At 32.5% G+C, this 23,123-nt stretch overlaps 3 protein-coding genes across 5 annotated transcripts; 1 reads left to right on the forward strand and 2 right to left on the reverse strand.

The window, feature by feature from the left end:
* Positions 1-292: 292 nt before the first annotated feature.
* LOC112723314 (vesicle-associated membrane protein 711) lies at positions 293-1,789 on the forward strand. Its single transcript, XM_025774637.3, has 4 exons — positions 293-652; positions 726-916; positions 993-1,156; positions 1,409-1,789. The coding sequence occupies exons 1-4, from the start codon at positions 418-420 to the stop codon at positions 1,497-1,499; spliced, it is 681 nt and encodes a 226-aa protein (XP_025630422.1). The 5' UTR covers positions 293-417; the 3' UTR covers positions 1,500-1,789.
* A 330-nt stretch (positions 1,790-2,119) lies between these two features.
* On the reverse strand, positions 2,120-4,959 carry LOC112723312 (uncharacterized). Of its 2 annotated transcripts, none has more exons than XM_025774636.3 (3): positions 4,234-4,959; positions 3,312-3,496; positions 2,120-2,758 (listed from the first exon to the last, which is right to left on the reverse strand). In XM_025774636.3, the coding sequence occupies exons 1-3, from the start codon at positions 4,682-4,684 to the stop codon at positions 2,237-2,239; spliced, it is 1,158 nt and encodes a 385-aa protein (XP_025630421.1). In that variant the 5' UTR covers positions 4,685-4,959; the 3' UTR covers positions 2,120-2,236. The 2 variants fall into 2 exon arrangements, with proteins under 2 accessions (XP_025630421.1, XP_025630420.1); XM_025774635.3 differs by having other exon boundaries at positions 3,312-3,499; positions 4,234-4,924.
* Positions 4,960-6,205: 1,246 nt separating this feature from the next.
* On the reverse strand, positions 6,206-11,069 carry LOC112723315 (putative clathrin assembly protein At5g35200). Of its 2 annotated transcripts, none has more exons than XM_025774638.3 (16): positions 10,835-11,069; positions 10,129-10,274; positions 9,964-10,033; positions 9,684-9,781; positions 9,297-9,438; positions 9,098-9,198; positions 8,772-8,855; positions 8,575-8,625; positions 8,426-8,491; positions 8,287-8,352; positions 8,101-8,181; positions 7,913-7,990; positions 7,649-7,822; positions 7,428-7,503; positions 7,092-7,204; positions 6,206-6,968 (listed from the first exon to the last, which is right to left on the reverse strand). In XM_025774638.3, the coding sequence occupies exons 2-16, from the start codon at positions 10,222-10,224 to the stop codon at positions 6,594-6,596; spliced, it is 1,671 nt and encodes a 556-aa protein (XP_025630423.1). In that variant the 5' UTR covers positions 10,225-10,274; positions 10,835-11,069; the 3' UTR covers positions 6,206-6,593. The 2 variants fall into 2 exon arrangements, with proteins under 2 accessions (XP_025630423.1, XP_025630424.1); XM_025774639.3 differs by having other exon boundaries at positions 10,728-11,061.
* Between the last annotated feature and the right edge of the window lie 12,054 nt (positions 11,070-23,123).

Consider the following 23,123-nt stretch of genomic DNA (forward strand, 5'->3'; position numbering starts at 1 on the left):
TTTAACACATTTATCCAATTTCTATGTATATATGTTGACATTTAAATAAGGTTAATCTATAACAATCATCATAAAAAACCTTTAAATAACAAGAAATTGTTATAACTATGAATATAAGTATTGGTCTGAAGTGTGACATGGTAGCCACATATATACGAAGAGTAGTAGAGCTAGTTTAGCGCCAAATTGGTGGGCCTCAAAACTCGACATGAAAAAAGAAGAACAGAGAGCTTCTTTTGCCCCTCCATTTTTGGACATGAAATTAATAATTAACAAATTAAACCAATCAAAATAATGGGAACCTTTGTTATTAGCGTCGTCTTTATTTCTCCTCATTCCCCATTCCTTCTTTGTGTTGTGGACGGTGCTGCCTCCACGAACCCAACCTCCCTCCTCGCAAGATCTGCGATACAATAAATGGGGATACTATATGCGATGGTGGCGAGGGGGGAGGTGGTTCTGTCGGAGTTCAGCGCCACTCCCACCAATGCAAATGCCGTAGCCAAGCAGATACTCAACAAGATCAACAACCAACAAGGCGCCACCATCAACTGCGACAGCAACGTTTCTTTCTCCCACGATCGCTATGTCTTTCACGTCAAGAGGACCGACGGCCTCACTGTTCTTTGCATGGCCGACGATGCTTTCGGAAGTAAATTCAATCATTCTCATGGAATTCAATTATTATTATTCAACGTACTAAAAGTTTGTTACGTTGCATGCAGGGAGGATCCCGTTTGAATTTCTTGAAGACATTCATCAGAGATTCGTGAAGACATACGCGAGAGCGATTCTGTCAGCTCCGGCGTATGCGATGAACGATGAATTTTCGAGGGTGTTGAGCCAACAGATGGATTATTACTCCACTGACCCTAACGCTGACAGGTTGAACCGTCTCAAAGGTGAAATGTCTCAGGCAAGTACCTTCCAATAATTCATGCATGCATGCATGCATTGGAGCCATTGATAACTGTTAAAGATTGATGATATAGGTTCGAACGGTAATGATTAACAACATTGAGAAAGTGTTGGAGAGAGGTGGTAGATTGGAAGTGTTGGTTGAGAAGACATCAGCAATGAACAACAATACTGTTCGTTTCAGAAGACAATCCCGCCGTTACCAGAATAATCTCTGGTGGAGTAATCTTAGGCTCAGGTAATTCAATACCATAAATTTGCTTCCATGCATTTCAATTAGAGAGGAATGATAGGAGGCAGCAACTTTTGTGATTTGTAGCTATCAAATAACCATTAATGATGGTTTTAATGGTGTGAGATTGGTGTGAAATTTCATCCAATAGCTCATTTTTCTTTGCTGGTTATATGCTAACCAGAATTTAACAAAGTTGCTGGCTCTAGACTTTTTCTTCCAATTATTCATCTAATTATTTTATATCGTTTTATTCAGGGTTACATTTATTATGATTTTCTTCATCGTCATTTACATTGTACTGGCGTTTTTCTGCCACGGTCCATTGTTGATGTCATGCTGGAGATAAGATCTCAACTCTCAAGCCTAGCTTATTACTCTTCATTCTTATAGTTGCCTACCTCATTGTACTGCTGTCTAATGTGTATTGGGGTCTGGGGATGCAGTCATTTCCAGCCAACATGTTACTATTATTATATACATATAGGTTTGGGCATCTTTTTGAACCACCTTTCCAGTATTGCGGGTCGCTTTGTATGTTAACGTCACTGACATAAGGCTCTGGAGGAACATTTTTGTATGTAATTCATACCCAAGCATTTCAATATGCCAATTCAATTTCTTTGCTTTTGCATTTTAGTTCCATTGTTGAAATAATCAAAGATGATATACAAGAATGCAAAAGGGAAACTAATTCTAACAGGAAAACTCTATCATTATTGTAACTACTCTGTCTCAAGAAGCTTGGAGTGAGTACTCTCTACTTTTTTTTTTTGGTTCCAAAGATTACTATTAACATGATCGAGTTATTTGAAACCAGAGGGAGAACAAATCAAATACTAGAAACCTTGTTATTATAATAATAGAAATCCTTGATTTTGTTTAAATTGTACACTTTTCAACACGATGAATGATGTCTACCCAGTGACCAAAGCAACCTTGGACAAACAAGGAATATGTACACAGAGATTATGGAAAGAATTATTTTAATTTATATGATAGTATATTGTAATCCCTAAATACAGAACCGTCGAAACGAAATAATGTAGAACCTTTACAATAAGGTGAATCGAGAGAAAGTGCTATCTAATTGAACTCATCAACAGTGAGCCAATCGTTTGATTCATCTTCCGAATCCTTACCTTTTGAATGAATGGCCTTGTGCCAGCCACCACCTCTCGAAGAACCTTCATGCAGCTGAACCCAGTCACTTGAACCATCAGGGGATGAACCCCTTCTATCTTGTGCCTCCCTATGCCCTGATATTCTATCAGAGCTATAACTTTTATCATCGTCTAGGTCACTGAACGAGACATCTTCTTCATGATGAAGTTTTGTATGAGAAGAAGCCAACGAAGTAACATCGATGTCTTTGTCTTCCAACCAGTTTTCAGTAGTACTACTGATCTCATCAACTTCTAAAACCTTTTCTGCATTTGTAAACTCGGTCACTATCTCACTTGGCTCAGATGAAATAGTCTCTCTTAGAATGCCATCCCTACCATCTTCATTTGTATCTGATGCAGTCCTTTGTTTTTCACACACTCCAGCCTCCGAATCTTTCTTCTCTTCAAGTTTCAGCAATAGGACATCTCTTGCTTCAACAATCTGAACAAAAGAATTGGGATAAACAGAGATGATATAGCAGACACAGAGAGAATGTTGCCACCCAAACAAGTAAACCTAGAGTAGAAGAGAGAATTTCTTCAAATTTAACATCAATCACATTAAAGTTGGGTGCAACAGACCAAATAATCTAGAAATCTTTGCCATAAAGGAAACAAAATGGCAAACACTGAAACAAAAGAAGAAAATTGTTGTTATCTTCTACGGTAAACTGGTAATTTATAAAAAAAGATAACCAGATGATGCAGAGAGTGGCAACATATACAGGTTTGGAATTCACCCATATATTATAAAAAAAAAGCTGCTGTAAAGAATTGAAAAAGAAAAAGATGTACCAAAAGAAGGAGAAGAAGAATAGGATTACTCCAATTAAGCAGGTTAAGATATAATAAAGAATAAATCCAACTAATTAGCATGCACCAATAAAATTCAAAATCAATACTAGATTCATGTAACTATGACATTTTGGCCAAAATAGAAGTAGATTCATGAGAACCAGTTGAATGTAAGAACATGTTCAATAAACATGACTTGCCTTGGGGGTTGATAGGAGCTCAAAATCATGCTGGTTTAATCTCGGAAGTATTAACAAAAAATAGATCATCCAAAACTTTTCCACATTCATGTAACTGCAGAGGTTCACTCTAAGTGCAACAAATTCAGGCACCAACTGTTCTATAACCAAAGCATGTTCTCTCTGAGAATTGGACATGCTGAAATCTGCTGAGACAAGTCAAATTTCCATATATTAGTGTCAGCCAATCACATTATATAGTGAAATCAAAATAAAAAGAGATTTTTTTGGGTTCTTTTACTAATGCCATCAAGAATCAAATGACACTGCAGAGATTCAAACAAGAGATTGAAGATATGCTAGAAGGACATGATTAGGGGACCACTTTAGACTCTATATTGACAAGGGTGTCAACTAGTTTCACAACATGGAATAACGTCTTTGCAAAAAGTATCGCAGCAATTACTCCTAGAGTTCCCCCCAGTCATAATTCTAAGGTTAGTTGATTACAAATATTACAACAATACACAACAGTGGAGCTTTAATATTAGGTTTCAGTACAAAGAACAGCAAATTCTGTCATGAAGGAGCAGCAACAGCATGAAGGTAAACTAGGTTATATACGCTTACCACATAAGAAACATAAAGGTGCAAAATATATAGGTTTTCCAAGATATATGACAAAATGAGTGATATGAAGCGATTTCTCTCTGCTCAATTCAACTTGATCAGGATTCAGGACTCATTTAATTGTGAAACTTGGAACTACGTGAAACTAATATGTATCTTCTGGAACAGATTAAAACGTCAAAAAATAATAGGACAAGCGAACAATTAATCCATCAAGCAATTACAATTCACAATCAGAAAGAGAGATAGAGAATCATGATCTTAGCAAATAATCAAACGAAAAAAAAAAAGGAAGGGAAGTTTGAAGTATTACCGTGATGGAATGGCAAGGGGAATTCAGTCCAACAATCAGGTCGCGTGGAAATTTCCTTGACGAAACGAACAACCTCCTCCGTCGTACCAGGCACCGCATCGCCGTCGCCGTCATCGTCACCTTGCCGTTTGTGGTCGGGCTCCAGCTGCAACAGCTGAGAGGCGAGTTTGGAGATCCCCGTGACGGCTCTGTTGGACGAGAGAAGCGATAGAGAGTTCTTGAAGCTACCGCTGATCTCCTCCAGGTCGTTCCGGATTCCGGTGAGAGCCTGCGACGGTGGCGAAGACGAGGAATCACCGGCGGAAGAGGAGGCAGAGGAAGACGGCGGTGGAGCAAGGAAGTTAGCAACGCCGCGAAAAATAAGGGAGATATCGTCCTTGACGGCGGAGGCGCTTCCGCCGTGACTGTGAATTTCAGGATCAGGTGGATTGGACTTGAACAACCAAGACATTATTATTAATTATTACTAATATTTTTGTTTTATTTAATCGCTAATATAATTCCCTTCAATTGCTACCTAATTGTGCGGAACAGCTTTGGGATTCAAAGGGAGTGGAATGGTTTGAAGTTCATTAGAAGAGAAGAGAAAAGAAGAGAAAAGATTGGAAGCTTGGCTTTCTCTGTTTTATTTATCTTCAGCTGTGCCTTCTAATGTCATCATATTAATGTGGAAGGAATATTCACCCCAAATTGAAGTTAAAACTAAACTAATTAAACTCTGACTCCTTTTTTGGTTCCACTTGTGTCACTTTTTACTAATAATTATATAATTTTCTTTTTATTTTTAATTATTTTGTTAAGCGTACATAAAAAAAATTAATTATTTGTGCATATTACATATTGAAATATAGTACACGTAAAGAAATATTAAACAAATATAAATATGTGTAAATATATATAATTGATTAGACTACTAATTTTTGTGTTCGCATGATATTTTTGTTTTTCTTATTACCTAGTTCTTACTTCCTAAACAAAATTAAGAAAAATGATAATATTTTATCTTATTTAAAAATTAGAAGAATACGTTTTAAAAAAATAGTGTTTAAATATAATTATATCCATTTTATCCATAAATTTGAAATTTTAATATCTTTTTAAATTAGTATATCTAGTCACACCAATAATAATAATGAAGTGTGTATCTTAATACAATTCTATGTTCAAATACGTTAATTCAAAGATTAAACTATAATGCGTAATCTTCACTATTGAACTAATGCGTAATGTTTTCTTTGATTGATTAGACTATAATGCGTAATCTTTAGTTCTTCACCTTCGTGAAAATATACAATGAAGTGTTGCTTTTCTTTATTATTATTATTATTTAATTTTATTTGTGGGGTTTGATAGTTGATACACATCATTATTGAATTTAATCGCAGTTCACAGTCACAGTCACTTTCACTTGGATCAAAAGCGTTTCCATAAGGGTAAACTTGAAAACTACACAATTGTCTCTTCCCGTTACACCTAAAACACCAGCATATTAATATCCACTACTAATCTCTGATGATAGTTCAAGCTCCAATTACTTCAATTTCAATTCAAAAATGAATAATCTTGCCAGTCATAAGGCTATAATTTCATTTGGTGAACATAATAAAATAAAATGAAAAATAAAAAGGAGTATTTATTATTAGTTGGTATAGTTAACGCTTATTACTCATTAGTCATTAATAAGGATAAGCCACTGGAATTGAATAATTGAATTAGTGATGAAGAATTTAATTAGTATATATAAGCTGCTAAGTTTAAATTTCGTTACATAAATAAATAAACAAATAAACTAAACTCCCAAACAAACAAACAGTTATAGTTATGCACTTATGCGTGTTCGCATACCATTACTTGATGTAATAAAATTTGATCCCATATGATATGCAATGAACACAAAATTAATCTCATGTTTTTCATTCCATTAATACAATAAATAAACAAAAAAATTGACACATAAAAACGAGAAAGACAATAAATAAACATGACTTATTTTTATTGGATAAACGTTGCATCAACAAATCACATAATGAATATACTTCCCACCTTATACAGAGAATGGCAACCGAACTCAACTTACCGTGATCAATCAGGGACAAAACAAATTTCAAGTGGTCTGAACTCTGAACTCTGAACTGAAAGTTGATTAATTACCCTTGTACATAAAAAATTATATAACCAAAACCCTCCCTCCCTTTGCTAATTATTTAAAAAGAATTTTCACTCTAGCTATATCTATGGCACACGGGACATATAATACAAATCTGTCTATTTTTCATGTCACCCCAATTTCAGAATTGAAAAATCGAGTATCCATATTTCTTCTTCTTGAGCTTTAAGGATTGTGTTCCAGAAGAAAATGTCTAGATGAGGCCTGTATTATATGGATTGTATGATTGAACAGGCATACCTGTGCCGTAGGGATGAACGGCGGCTGCTCCATAGGGATTTCCAAAAGGATTTCCAGAAGGCTGTTGTTGGGGCATCATCATCATTTGCTGCTGCTGCTGCTGCTGCTGTTGATACATGTAAGCCTGGTGTTGGTTTGACATAGCTGCCATCTGAACTGAAGGTGGAGCAGCAACTGTATTCGATGCGTAGAACGGATCGTGCATCGTTGGTTGCATCATGGTTCCTGCCGGTGCCTGCTCCCATGGGTTATAACTGACATTCTGATTGTTTCTCCGAAGTGCATCGTCATATAGGCTGTCTAGTGTAAGCTTGTCTAATCCTCCAGCCTGATTACGCCATAGGGTCATAATTAGTTAGCAGAATAACAAAAGCAGAGTGCAAGCAAAAGGTTTTGTCTGTGTTTTCAGAGGTTCATACAAATGTCAAGAAAAGTAGACAAAAAAACACACCAGTTTGCTAGTTGCTGTAGCATTTTCGTTTGAACTAGGAGTTGTAACAAGTGCCAATTCCCATCCTGTGGTTCCATTTGCTTGATTTGGAACAGCAGATGTTGTTTGATCAGCTGAAATCACCATTTGTAAAGGCATCATCCAATTAACACCAAGACATTTAAGGTTTTCTTTTCAAATAATGCAAAACATCACTATGATTGAAAAGAAAACCAGTTCAGTCCACTTCCTCTATGAATCTATCATTATTTATTTTCAAGGTTCACAAATGCATATCAACAAGATTTTGTCCAAAAATGTGTTTTTTTTTTTGTGGTGGGGAGTAGGAAAAATTACCAACAGGAACAATGGCTAAGGCCAAAGCATTTTTGTCTTCCAGCTCTGCAGCTGCTGGAACTGGATCATCCAAACTCTAGACAGTAGGCAAAAAGGAGAGAAATTCGGTAGTGTAGCCAAGGAATCATTATAAATAAGCATTTACCATAAGATATGTCCACAATCTAAGTTAAACGAAAGAAGGGGAGAAGACACAAAAAAGGAAATCCCAAAGTAATTACCAACAAATCAGGTGGTGGTTGTACTGGCGCTGGATGTGCCGGAGGTTCTTCCTCTTTCACAGGCTCAGAAGGTGGAGCTGCAGGGGGTGTAGGTGGACTTTCCTCCTGCGTTTCCGGTGTCTTTTTGTATTCGATAGCCAAAACTTCTTTTGGAGACGCAGTTTTATCATTAGCCTGCGTTTAATAAACATGGAAACCTGGTTGATCAAATATATTTACAGAAAGAACTAATTTAAAGCAGACCTCTTGGTGTTTTATCCATACCTGATCCTTGCGAACCACGATTCCCTGTGGAGCATCTTTGACATACTCTTCCATGGCTTGCAGAAATGATGTAGGGGGCTTCATATCAAAAACTAGTTTACTTAGTATCATATTTTGCAAGAATTATTGAAAACACCCAAGCTAAAGGGCAAATGGCAAAACCATGCACGATGCAAGATCAAACTAACCAGCTCAACTTTAATAAACTTCTCTCCACGTCCGATATCAAGATTACGGCATATTTCATAAAACTCTGACAGTCTCTCAGCCTGAATTCATATAAAGAATGTCAAAATATGAATATGACTGTCATGATATACAATTTTAAGGGGAAAAAAGAAAGAACAAAAGTTATCCGTAAGTCTAAGAGATACCTGCTGCCCAACCCTCCGATATATATCAAGTGCTTTCACAGCATCACTGCGTGGCATCTCAAAGAACTGCCAGAATAGTCTATTAAATACATAGGTAGTTAAACATGAAGCTCCAAATCCAATGAAGAAAACAACATACCTTATCAAGCATATTGACTGTGCCATCACTAATAGCTTGATAAATTTTCATGCTTTCCGAAGCCACCTATTAGCAATATAAAATATGTTCAGAAAAATGTGAAAGGAAAAACTACTGATGAATGCAGTACGATTAGAAAGTTGATCTACCATTGAGAGTGCTAACTGAATGACAAAGTTATTCACCGCAGCTCCTTGTGGCTGCACAACACAGAAGTCAAAACAAGTCATGCCATTATAATGCTACCAACATTGTAAACTTTTGTTAATTCAAATCAAATCCACTAGTTGTGACATGTTTGGGTTGAAACCCCATCTGATGTGATCTTCATGGATCAAAAGTCTACCTGGCAACCAAGAACCCGAAAGAGGAGTTGTTGTAAAGCTGGCAACTGCACTAGCAATTCAGCAGTATCCAAATCTTTGGTCCTCTGACAAAATTTACAAATGGTAATTTTCTTTAAGTCTGTGTTTATATCAAAGTCAGAAGCATGTACTAAAGTATGAGATGAGATAGCAACCACAAATTATATCATCTTGTAGCATGTTGTTATTGAATAATATTCTTTAAAAAACAGCATTCAGATTATGCAACTACACATGTTACCAATCTAATCTTGTAAACAATAAGCTAGAAAACAAAATAACAAAGTAATAAAGCCTTTTCACTTACAGGACGCTCTGCCTCAATATCATACTTCAATACACGGAAACATTCCAACCTTTCCTCCAAAAATAATGCATAAGTGCGGACCCATCCAGAATAATCCCAGGCTGAGCAGTGAAACACAAATTGACAGCTAAAATGTCAATAATCGTAATTACAAGAATTAGGTAAAAACAATGACGGAGAGAAAGGCAAGCAAAGGCACCGTTTGGACTCGAATCATCTTTAAAATGTGACATGTTGAGCATATGGCTCCTACTTCTTCCATAGTTAATGAGTTCTTCATGAAATGTTGGATCCACTTCTCTTAGAGCACGGTGAATAACAATTAAAGTTTTCAATGCAACCTAAAGATGAAGAACTTGTCAATCAGCCAAACAGAAAGTGATAAAATGCACACCCCCATGTTCAACAGTGAATAAAACGAGTTTGTGAACAAAAAATGATGAATAGGCAAACAGATAACAAGTTCATAATGGCTTCATCACACATTCCCAGAGATATTTAAACATGACAAGTTTATTAGACAACAAAAAGATTTAATCAACCATATCTTGTAAAGGTTCCACAACTTTATGACCGATTCACATACCGCCCAGTTATGTGTCCTTGATAATCGCCTGGCAAGAGCATGGATGCAATAGGCAACATCGGCACGAGGTCTAGTAGCTGAGATCGCGGAGAATATAGCTGCAAAGGAAAGCACAGAAATACAAGAATAAAAAACTTAACTAAGCAAACTAATATTCCTTTTACAAACTCAGATTATGCAAGATGATATACACATATATATGTGGCAAACAGACCAAGGTAATTGTTTCTATTAAAAAAATTGAGACTTTTCAAAGCAGTCATAGCAAGAGAGAACAAACCTCTAATATGTTTCTCTTTAGATGGGCGTTCAACATGATTGGTGGCCCTAACTATAGCAATGTCCAATTCCTGCAAAATACAACAAACCAATTTAGAACACAGACAAAAACATGTGATCGGATTGGAGAACATCTCATCCAACAAACTATTCCATTGATTTCTACCTTGTAATCACTGTTGACTTTAGCCAAGGAAACTGTGGTGGTATCCTTAAGGGCTCCAAGTGCTTTTCTAATACTGTTCTGCGTGCCACCAGACATTCTCAGATTCTCTCCCTTCTTCAGTTACCAAAAAAATCCCAGCTACAGCTCTGAAATTGAACAAGGTTTTTGAGTCAATCCCAAATCTAACTCCTTTAGTCGAGAAAAAAAAAAAAACGAAATATACAAACATAATAAAACTTATTTTTTTCCAAAATTGAAAGAAAGAGCAAAAGAAAAGGAAGAACCGAGGTGGAAGAATATAAATATAAATATAATGATGAACATGTGTTAAAATTGAAGTAGAGAAGCTAGGTGTTAAAACTCAAAGTAGTGGTTTCAGATCCAAGTAAGGAAGGAAACAATGATGAGAATATAACTCCCAAAGTAAGAAATGATAAACGTAACTACGAAAATTGAGAAAACGATAACCGAACAAAGATTGTGAATAAGATGACGAACATGAACAAAAAAACTAAACCATCACAGCAAGTTATCTATAGCTATCTATATTTTTCTTAAAAGATAAGGAAAGAAGGCATTGTTGAGATGAGTGAATTTACGTGATGATACGGCGTAGGAAAACGAAGAAGAAGTGCAGAAGATGAGATGAGTTGAGAAGCAGAGAAAGGAGGAGGATGGATCTAACGGAGAAGAGGTGTCGATTTACCTGAACAGTGAAGCTGAATCCACAAGAAGAAGAAGAAGAAGAAGAAGAAGAAGAAGAAGAAGAGAAAAAAAATGGAGGAGAGAAAGTGTGAAGAGAGAGAAAGAGAGGACTGTTGTGAGACCAGAAGAGAGAGAGAGAGAGAAGTCGACAGGCAATATGAGCTTGGTTTGGTTGGTCGTCGGCGTCTCTGACGCTAATTTTAGTGGTTTTTTTTATTTTGGAAGTATAATATTATAAAACAGAAAAAATCAAATAAAATATTCCAAATAAGGAACGCAAAATATAGAGTAAAGTGATAAATAATTATCTGAGAATTTATATTTTTGATAAATTAGTTTTTAAAAAATTATTGATAAAATTTTTTAAAATAATAGATATAAACACATTATTTTTAAATTAATTTTTATAATTAGAATAAAAGATTTTAATTTAAATTAATTTATTTATCATTTTATTTTAAAATATAAAATAAAAAATCAAATAAATTCGATTAATACCGTTTTCATATATGAGATTTTTGTGTGAATAAAATGACTTACATACATATTTATAAAAAGAGTAAAGTATACTTTTTGTCTTTGAAGTTTGGCAAAAGTTTTAAAAATACCCATAAATTTTATTTTGTTTCAATTTTATCCCAGTTCGATTTGCATCAAATATATCTTCGATGGCTAAATTTTCAAAAAATTTAAGACCAATCCAATAATAATGCATGAAAATTATGTTTGATTTACTTGTGTTGAGGGGTTGTTATTATAAAATTGTTGTTGAATCGATTTTAAATTTTTTGAAAATTTAGCCGTCAAGGGTATATTTGATGCAAATAAAAAATTTTTGGGACAAAATTGAAATAAAATAAAACTTAAGGGTATTTTTAAAACTTCTGTCAAACTTCAAGGACAAAAAGTATACTTTACCCTTATAAAAATCAAAAGAATAATAATTTTGTAAGAAAATGTAATTTCTAAAAAAATGTTAAAATATAAAATATATAAATTTAGTGATTAATTTTTTTAGTACATAATATATTTATAGTTAAAGATATTAAAAATACAACTCTTTGTATATTTAATATTACGGAAATTTAATATTTTTACTTTTATCTTGTTAATTAATGCTTTTAACACATTTGTCAACAGAAAGGGTAGGTTAGTTTAGTAATAATAGCAGTAGAAGGACAAAAATTTGCGTGTTATTAATATTAAATATAGTACAGCTATGGGCAATGTATGTAAATCTGTGTGTCAGGGAAATACGGCAATGTAAGATGGTGTACTAGTTTGTTTGGTTTGGGTGTTTGGGTTGGGTTGGGTTAACTTGGGATTTGATCCCCCACAATTCCCTCATTCTACCTTTGTCTTTACATTCTCCTTCTTTTTCTTTTTCTTATTTTTGTTTTCGTCTCTTCTATGCCCACCTCACATTCTATTCAATTTTTTGTAGGTACATGGTTCGGTCTTCTCGTAAAATAGAATCACAAATAATGAGTCACTTGTTTTTTTCGAGTGGAAAGTAAAATCATGAGTAACTTACATTTGCTTAAATATATATTGATGATTAATCCATGTGTATATTGTAAAAATATTAAATTGACTCATTTTATTTTGAATAATTATCCAAATCAACCTTTAAAATTTTAAAATTGAATATTTTAGTTTTTTTAATTTTAAATACACAAAGCAGTCTCTAATATTTATTTTTGTTTGATGAATATGTTACATGTATACTAAAATCAGTTACTAAAATTAACCATCAGTGTAAAATACATATTGAAATATAAATATACATTAAAAATAAAATAAACCATACATATATTTATACACAAATATATTAGTGGTTGATTTTAGTGACTAATTTTAGTGTACAAATAATATTTTTGTTGTTAGACAATACAGTTTCCTTCTAATTTGATTTAAAGAGTAAAATACAAAATAATTTTTAAATAATTTAAAAAATCTCAAAATAATCCCTGAATTTTTTTATTTTAAAATAATTATTTTGATTTAACAGATCAAATTAAAAAGGAACTGGATTGTCAACAAAAATAAACGTTAAGAATTATTTTGTGTATTTTAAAATCTGAAAAATCAAAATGTCTGATATTAAAAATTTCATGGATTTATTTAAATAATTACTCTTTCATTTTTTTATTACTTTTTAAATAGATCAATTCACTTCATGTAGGGCTGCACACAGATCAGGATCGAATATGGCAAAAAAATCTATTTGATCTGCACTCTGTCCATTGGATCAGATTCGATATTTGCGTTTTTTAGCCTCGAATATCGAATATATCCGATCAGCAAAAAATGTTTAAAAGCCTTTTTTATAAAAATTGTCAATAAAATCATTTTTTTACTTTTTTAAACCTATTTACTCCTAAAATACTATAATCAAAGTTCTCTTAAATAACAAAAGAAAAATAATAACACAATATCTAAGAATAATTGTAGGTTGAATTACAATACAAACAATTAAAAATAACCAAAAATAATTTTCTCCTCCCATTGCTGATTCTTCTGATGTAGTTCCAGCATCACTTGTGTTGTTACTAAGTACTTACTTATCATCCATTCCAATTTTCAAACAATTCTACAATTACATAAACCATATCAGTTTACACATCAGTCATATTTTTTATTCTCAATATATCACTCTATCTCTAATTCATATTAATTCAAGATTTACTTCAAAGTTATTATTTTTCCTCTTTTGTAATTCTGTTCATCATTATTCATCATTGATCTCAAAATATTACCTAATGAAAAATTAAAGTAAAATAACTAATTAATATCAAATTGTTAAATTTAAATTACCTGATGAAGATGATGGAGATGATAAAAGAGTCAAGGATACGTGGTCTGTGCATTTGGCAGAGTCGATGGAGGAGATGTGGTCTAACGGAGCCGATGGAGAGGACAATGAACACAATGGAGGAAACGAACACAGTGGAGGAGACGCTGAACTCGCCGACAGAGGAAGAGAAGAATCCACCGCGAAGGAGACGACAACAGCATGACGCGACGATAGAGGAGACGAAGCACCCACCTACGGAAGAGACGATGATGCGACGAGAAAGTATACGTGTCTCTTTGAGGATACGATATTGGAGACGCGACAATGATCAAGACTCCAATGACGGAGCTGAAGGAAGTGATTATGAGTCAGTGAGTCTGAGAGAAGAGAAGCGAGCCTGGGAGAGGAAGACGAAAAGGGGAACAACGTCATTTAGAGGAATAAAGTTACTAGATTGGGATTTTTTAACTATCATATTTATATTTTCAGTTATATGTTGATTTATTAAAGGTGCGAATCAGCGGATCTGCGGATCAGAACTGTGGGTATCAGCACAATATCCACTATTCGATTCTATTAGAGTGCGAATCGGATAATATCCGCAAAATGCGGATTGAATATGAATAATTATTGTAGATATACGGATATTATCCGATCCATGTGCAGCCCTAACTTCATGTTAGTGATGCTTCCTGTAGCTATTGAGACAAGGTCTGAAAGAAGAATTAGAATGGTGGAGGCTAAGACAATCCATTGTCCAAGAATAAATTTGTGATTTTTTTTGATCATTCTAATTACTCTTTTTATTTTCTTGTGGCTAAAACATCTCTCGCTCAAATTTAGATTTGATGAGAAAAAATTAGAACAATGAAAAAGTGTGAGTTAACTTGAAAGTGATTGATTTATTTGAAAATTAAAAAAATTAAAAAATTATATACACAAAAAATTAGTTACTAAATCAATCATTATGTATCTGTATATAAATATGTTTATTGTTTATTTTATTTTTAATGTATAATTTATATTTTAATATATATTTTATATAGGTGGCTTATTTAATCACGTATTTTTGCTATACATGTAAATATATACTTCACAATTAATTCGCAAAATAACGCTCACTCACATAGGCACCCCAATAGTAATACAACATTATCTCAATATAATTTCTCTCAACAATAACATAACATTATATTATAAAAAAGAATAACACTACAACAATAATATATATCTCTATTTTCTATTAACTCTCCTAATAGTGAAGAAATAAAGATTTTCAATATAATTCCATGTTACTTTTGAACTTCACTTGAATTAGGGGTGACAATAGATAGGGTAGATTAAGGTAAGGTTTGAACCCAATCTTACTCTAATTTTACCCGCAAATTTTAACAAATATGTAATATTATTATATAACTTAATGAGCATGTAAATTAAAAATTCAATACAAATAATACAATCATCCCACAAACAATACAATCGTCCCATAAATAATATAACCATTAAATGTTCAATTTTACATAAAAAATGTTGCTTAAATTAATAACACAAACACAAATAAAATATTGTGATATAATATTGTATTTATATATCACTAAAATAGAATTAGTTTTTATATAAACAAAAGTGTTAAATTATCCATTGATGATCTCGGCTCAATGGCAAAGACCTTAAATAAGAGGTCCTTGGCGCGCACACACGTGCGGGTTGGTCGGGTAGGATTGAGACACACACACGCATATATATGGTGCGGGTTGGTCAGATAGAGTTGAGACACACACACACACACATATATAGTGCAGGTTGGTCGGGTAGGATTGAGACTCAACCCGCACCCTCGACCTACGCTCCGCACTCAACCATACACGCAGCGGATCAGGTTGACAACCCTACCCGACTGATAATGGTGCAGGTTAGTTGAGTAAGATTGAGACTTAACTCGCACCCTACTCGATTTGCGCTCAAACCCGCTTCGCACTCAATCATACCCGCAACGGATCAGGTTGACAATCCTACCCGATTGAATTGGGTAGGGTTGGATACCCGCGAATAGGATACATGTTGCCATCCCTAACTTAAATGATACCATTACATGTAATGTTTATTTATAAACTTAAATATGTTAATTTTTTTAATCATTAAGCCATTTCTAATCAAATCTAACTAATAATTTCTACAAGCTAACATAGTAAATTAACAAATATGTTTTATTGTTTGATAAACATGCCAATATATGATGTAATTATAATAATTTTTAACTACAAATTTTGACTCTTCTTTTTATAATTTGATCAATTTTGACTTGTCAAACTATATAACTTCTATAATTTTCTTAGTCTTATCAACATTCATAAATTTAATTTGTTCTTCTCTTTGATATTTGGATATGAGTGATCATATTTAGAGCTTCTATAAATTTTTAACAACTTGATCAATAATAACAAATTTATTTACATATTATAATTCATCTAACATGGTTGGTAAAAAAATTTTCAATGGGCTAATTTAAAATTTCAAAAATGTAAATATGGACCAATCATAAATGTACACCTAAGCAAATGTAAATGGCTTGCCATTTTGTAGGAGGATCATAACATTCAACATTTTTTTAAGAATTTAACTAAATTATATTTTTAGGAACATATTTAAAAAATATAATAGTAAAATTTCAGGTTTTAATATATTGAAAATATCAAAATATTAAATTTTTTAATAATTATTAATAAAATGTTTTTTATGATATTTTAAAAATATTTTTTAAGACATATTAATAATTTCTTTTTCTAAATAATATTATTATAGGATGGTAACATTGTCATTTTCACCAGACATTACCTTTTTACATTGCATGATTGTATAAACATTAAAACATATAAAAAAGTGACATTATATATATTCTTTGCAGAACGAATGTTTTGAGAAGTTAAGATTTTTCATATTTTTTAACATAAATTATATTTTATACTTTAACAAGTATTTTGGTTAATTTTGTTTTTGTTCGATCTTTTTAACAATGCAAAGGTACTTATTAAGGAAATAACAAACTAAGGGTAAAGTATTAAATTAGTCTTCTATATTTAGGCGTAATTCTGTTTTAGTCTTTAAGGTTTAAAGTGTCCTATTTGAATTTAAAAAAGTTTCATTTAGCATCAATTTAGTCTCACGGTGAGGTCAAAGTTAAATAATTAACAGAATATCCTACATAACAACAGTACAAGAACAAAAATCGATAATTTGAAGAATAAGTACAAGCTCCAGAGGCACAAAATCAACTGTGGATGCATCAATATATTTATTTATTATTTTTCTTATAATATAAATAAAATATTTTCTGTAGAACTAAAGAGAATGATAAATAAATGTATTGATGCATCAACGGTTGATTTTGTGCCTCTAGAGTTTGTACTTATTCTCCATGATGGTTCTAATTGAACTTGAGAGGTTGAATCAAGTTGGCTTAAAACTTAAAGTTTCAAACTCTGTTTCAGATGTTGCTCGAATTGCAGGAGATTATTTCATTTTATCTCATGTGCAGAATAAGTAAAGAGTATGGATTAGAAGATGAAGGCCAGCATGTATCCTGGTTCGGATTCAACGTACAATGAATCCTACGTCCAATCTCCACCACAAACCATGGTGGAATTTTCACTAGAATTCTCAGATTACATACACTAATACTATTGAATTACTCCATAATTCAACTAGTATCTACCCCTAAGCTTTCTACACCAAAGCTTAGCTTCCCATAGTGCTGACCCAACTAGGAAGGAGAATCAAAATAGATTCAGACTCACCAAGTGCTCATCCAACTTGGCAAAGGAGAACTAATCCTAGTTCAACAACTCAATACATCAGAAATCAGTGGCTATTCTGTATCAGTCATGCCTTTTCTCTCTTGGTTTTTCAACCTCTCAATATTAGCCTTTTCAAAACAAAAAATGACACAAGACAACCATAATACAAAGATCAGAAATTAAGCTCGAGTAGAAGAAAAAGATTTCAGCTCAATGTTTGAGATGGTGCTTTAAATGTGTATTCTCTTTTTCTTCTTTTGAAATGATGAAATGAGGCCTCTTATATATCTTCACTTTGCCTTGAATTTTTGCCTCTTCCATTTCCTTGTACCAGCTGCTCATTGGAGTTGTCACTGCTGGCATACAGTCCTTTTCTTCCACATGCTCCACTACCTCTACAATCCGAGGAGCTCGTCCACTACATCTGTGGTCCTTGGCATGCGTTCCTTTTTCATCCTTCTCCATAGCCCCTGCTGCTACTGCTCTTTGCTCGTTTGTGTTTTGCTCAACCACGATCCAAAGTGGTGCTCTGCTGATGTCCTTGGGTTAGTGGGGTATAGCAGCTGTCCTTCTTTGCTTTTACGGAGCCACACTTGTCCTGTTTTTGTCCAGCTGTCCTCATTAGGGGTGTTCGCGGTGCGGTTTGGTTCGGTTTCAAGGGAAAAAGTAATCCGATCCGAACACTTAATTTATGTGCAGTGCGGTTTGGATTGGATGAACTTTTTTTGAAAATCCGATCCGATCCGATCCGATTACAAGCGGTTTGGATCGGTTTGGACTTGCGGTTTTTTAAATAAAAAAATTAAATACATATAACAAATCTTAACATCAAATTTTTAAATAATCAACAATGACATAACAACTCTTAACATATCTTAAAAAGCCAACGATAATATAACAATAGAAATAAAATTATAGGTTAGTTAAAATAAATAAATAAATAATATTTTAAACATAAAATATTTATTAAATAATAATAATACATGAATAATAGAAAAATGTATAACAAATTGAACATGTTATAAATATAATTGTAAATATAATAATAAAATAATAATATTATAGCACATTGTGCGGTTTGGATTGGATTGGATCGGTTATGAAAAGTAGATCCGAAATCCGATCCAATTAGGGATGGCAAAATTCTCCGAGACGCGGGGATCCCTGTGGGGACTGCCCTGAATGGGGATCCGATTGTGGGGAATTTTTCCCGCGGGATGGGGATGGGGGACAAAATTCCCCCGAAGCAGGCGCGGGGACCCGAGCAGGGATCCCCGCCCCGTCCCCGCTATTCCCCGAAATTTATGAATTTCTTGAATTATCCTTAATAGTTTATTTCTCATATGTGTTTTTTAGTCATTTCTCACACACACATATATATAGAAACCCAAAACTCCTAATCTTTATTTGCATAACCTCTCTTCAATTCAGAGATCTCTAAGGCTGTCCATACTCCATCCAACCTCTCTGCAGCCACCCCTTCGTCACCCTTCTCACCGCATCGTCACACCTCACCGTGCCATTACCTTTACCGCGTCGTAATTTCTATTTGCGGCGTTCCTTTTCGTAACTCTGCCGTCGTGTCCATTCTCCTCTTTGTTGTCGCGTCTTCCACCTCGTCCATTGCTTTTTTCTTTGGCTCGTCGTTGCGTCTCCCCATTGCGTTATTTCGAAAGAAGTCATCATCGTGTTATTTAGACTTTTTGTATAAAATCTTGCAGTTTTTGTATAAGATAGATACTTGTAGCTCTATTCATATGGAAATTAATAATTAGTTAGAACTATTATGTAGATGGGGAATGGGGTCCCTGCGGGGAATGGGGCTCCGTGGGGAATGGGGATGGGGAGCAATTTTTCCCCACGGCGGGGAATGGGGCGGGGATGGGGAGTAAATCTGAGGGCGGGGATGGGGAGCAGGGAGGCATCCCCCGTCCCCGCCCTGCCCCATTGACATCCCTAGATCCAATCCAGCGGTTTACAAAAAATAGAATCCAATCAAATCCGAATTAGTGCGGTTTTAATCGGTTTTCGGTTTGGATTGAATTGAATGAGCGGTTTAATTTGAATCGGTTTAGATTTGAACACCCCTAGTCCTCATTTGCTTTTAGCACATACATAACCATTTATTTTGCTGAACGGTGCTATGAGGAACATTGGCTCTTTTACATGGCTGAAGTATGTGCTAGTCTTGGGCTGTGTAGTTTCTTGAATAACCAAGTGGATAGACCAGCTTCATTGTTTGGCAGTGAGAAGAGTTATGGGCCTGCCACAATAAAACACACATTAAACAATATTGGGCTTTCAACCCAATTAAATGTTTGTCATCATTTATATACCCAAAATATTCTATATTATCGATTTTGTTTTTGTACTGTTGTTATGTAGGACATTCCATTAATTATTTAACTTTGACCTCACTGTGGAAGTAAATTGATGCTAAATGAAACTTTTTTGGATTCAAATAGAACACTTTAAACCTTAAGAATCAAAACAGAATTACGCCCAAACATAGAGGACCAATTTAATACTTTATCCACAAACTGATCATAATCTTTAGTTCTGTATATCAATATTATTTCAACACTTATTTATTTAAAGCTATATCTACCTACTATTAGGTTTTTAATTTTTTTATTTTTCTATATGTATTTATTTATAAGAAAATCAATTATATTTTTTCCAATAATACATAATATACGTATTTACATTTGAAACTTCGAACTTCAGTAAAAACCATACATAAAATTTATTTAGATAAAATTTAGAGTAATTTATATAGATAAATTAAATAAAAAATTACACAAATATTTTAAATTAAATATTTTATTTATTTTTTTATGTAAATCAAACTAAATAAATTTAATTTATATTTTTTAATATAAATCAAATTTAATAAATTCGAAATACACTTTCTCAATATAAATATTACGGAAAGGCCGTTTCCATATATTTTTTTCATTCTCAACATACACTGTCTCGATTAAAATTCACCGACACAAAGAAAGACGATCAAATTTGCCACTAATATTCTTTTGCCGCACATATGAACCCAAGCTGGAATAATAAATTGATTCTGGACAATCTATCATAAGAAACAAATCTATCCTTCATTTATTTAGTAATATCTTATTCCTATAAAATCATCTATTAAGAAGGGCAAAACTATGCTTCATTTAATATCTTAATCCTATAAAATAATCTATTAAAAGGGGCCGGAAATAAGTTCCCTAAAAAAATATTCATTTTGTGTATTTGTTCATTTCATTATAAAACCTTTTTTTTTATGCGATTTGTTGGAAAAAAAAAAAGACTCTTTAAAAATCTTAGTCCTACGTTTTAGTTTTTATTAGCATAACATGATATCGAAATTGATTTATTTAATGAAATAAAATATTAAAATTAGTTTGGTAATTAAAATTCTCAAATACTAAAATATTAAGCCAACATTTTTCTTAGTTACTAATTTAGATTATTACAAAAAATAAAAAATAAAATGTTGCTTGCATCAATGAGTTAAAATGTTGTTTGAACAATTGAGAAAGAGAGAGAGTACTTCATTTCTATTAGTAAATTAATAGTACCCATCAGCGCGATAATGATATAATACTTAAAACGGTAACAATTTAAAAAGAAAAAGTAAATATAATTTTTTGATTTATTTAGAAAAAAAAAAAAATAACTTCTAATCAATTAAATAATGTGCATGTTGAGCAACACAATTTATTGTACTAAATGGTTAGTAACACGTAGTTAGTTAATTCATAATGCATTGAACATTAATCTATGACAAAATGGTAGGAAAAAAAAAAAAACACAATTCAATTTTTAATGACAAAATGGTTTCTAAAATTATTAATGGAGGCTAACTAAGTAATGAAATGTTAATATAATGTTAAGAGAAATATTAATCTCTATACATGTCTAGGTGGTATATGTTTTTCATGTAACTAGGGAATAAAAAAATTGAAGTTGTAAATTTTAAAATAAATAAAAAGTTACAAGGAAGAAAGAGACAAGGAACAAACAATGATTATTTACTTATTAAAAGAGTAAAGAATCAAAATCATAAACCACATAAATAATGAAAAAAAAAAACTAAAATCAATGAAGAACGCTCGTAGTTAATGGTCCAACAATAAAGTGCCGCTGATGAGTTACGTAAATAACTAACTAATGCTTCCTCAAAAATATGAAATGTGAAAATGTGGTTATACATCTCAGCTGTATTAAATATGAATTTAGTTTTAATGCGTAAAATAATTACGTAACACCATATCAGTGAACATAATTATTTTTTTACATTAACGATATAAATGTTTATAAAAAAAAACGAATGTAATTATACAATTATGTAAATACTTTACATTATCAATACATTAAAATTAAACACGTTAAATATTTGTATATATTAAATTTAAATTAAATAAAACTTTAATAATTCTTAAAATATAGAAAATATAATTAATTAAAAAAATAAAAAATATATATAATAAAATAATTAAATTTAGAAACTGGATAAAAGTAAAACATATTTGCTTATCAGATGAACTGTGATTACTAAACCTTCTTGTCATTTCAATTAATCATATTAGTATATGGCATTAACTAAGAGTCGTTTGAGAAGTTTTAAGAGTAATTTTTTTGAATTTTTGACTTATAAAAAATAGTAGTATTAATGTTTGGTATAATTTTTAAAATCAAATTGCAAATTTCTAAGAAACTATTTAAAAGCTTATAAAAAAGTTAAAAAAAAAGACTTTTCTCGTAATATTATTATTTTTTATCACATTTCTATAAAATAATACTTTTAGAATTAAAAATTTAAATACAAAATAATTTATTTATAAGCTACTTTTAATATAACTATTTACTGTTTAAGCTATTTTTTCAAAAAGAACTTAATTAATCTGTTTACTCATACTCAAACTGGATCTAAGTTGCGTTGATCTAGTGATTAACTTATTAGTTCGTTAAAGCAAGTGTCTGGTGGGGTTCAAATTCTGTTTTATTCATGCATCAATTTATTAGCCAACTCTAAATACTTCGATAATGAAATTTCAATCCGCAACGGATTAAAATATTAGTATATCGCGGTGCTGATAGTGATATAGTTTGTGAAATTGTTGGTCAGATTGGAGCTGTTATAAATATAAATGTCTCAGCAATATGTAGCTTTGGGACTACTCTATATGGCGACAAATTAAATTAAATTCCTTGTCTATGAAATAATTAGAATATAACGCGAGAGAGATGAAACAGAAAGTTGCTTAGAAACAAAAAAACCTCTTGGATTAATTGTGCCAGCTTCCATCCTGATTAACTCCAAAAAGTGAGTTACACATTAATGTGCTAATAATGTATTGTACTATTAATTATTGATTAGATATTATAGATCAGAAATGACGTTAATTATTCTTTTGTTAAGGGAAAAAAAAAGAGAAGAGAAAACTTTTCATAACTTAATTGGGGATATAATTGGTAGGGCCTTGGCACGCACTTAGTCAATGATTGCCACCATGCATGCACTAAGTTTAATGTTTTTTTTAAACATAAAATAGAAGATAAAATTTGGACCAAAAGATGGTTGTGGTCTTTTCTTAATTAAATTCCAGATGTGAGCATGATTGGCTGCTTTAAAAAGTCAGGTAAAAAAAGTAATCACTCTTCAAGCTTTTCGATTTCGGATTATTAAATTGATA

This window comes from Arachis hypogaea, chromosome 11, assembly GCF_003086295.3.
Source record: "Arachis hypogaea cultivar Tifrunner chromosome 11, arahy.Tifrunner.gnm2.J5K5, whole genome shotgun sequence".
Classification (NCBI taxonomy): Eukaryota; Viridiplantae; Streptophyta; class Magnoliopsida; order Fabales; family Fabaceae; genus Arachis; species Arachis hypogaea.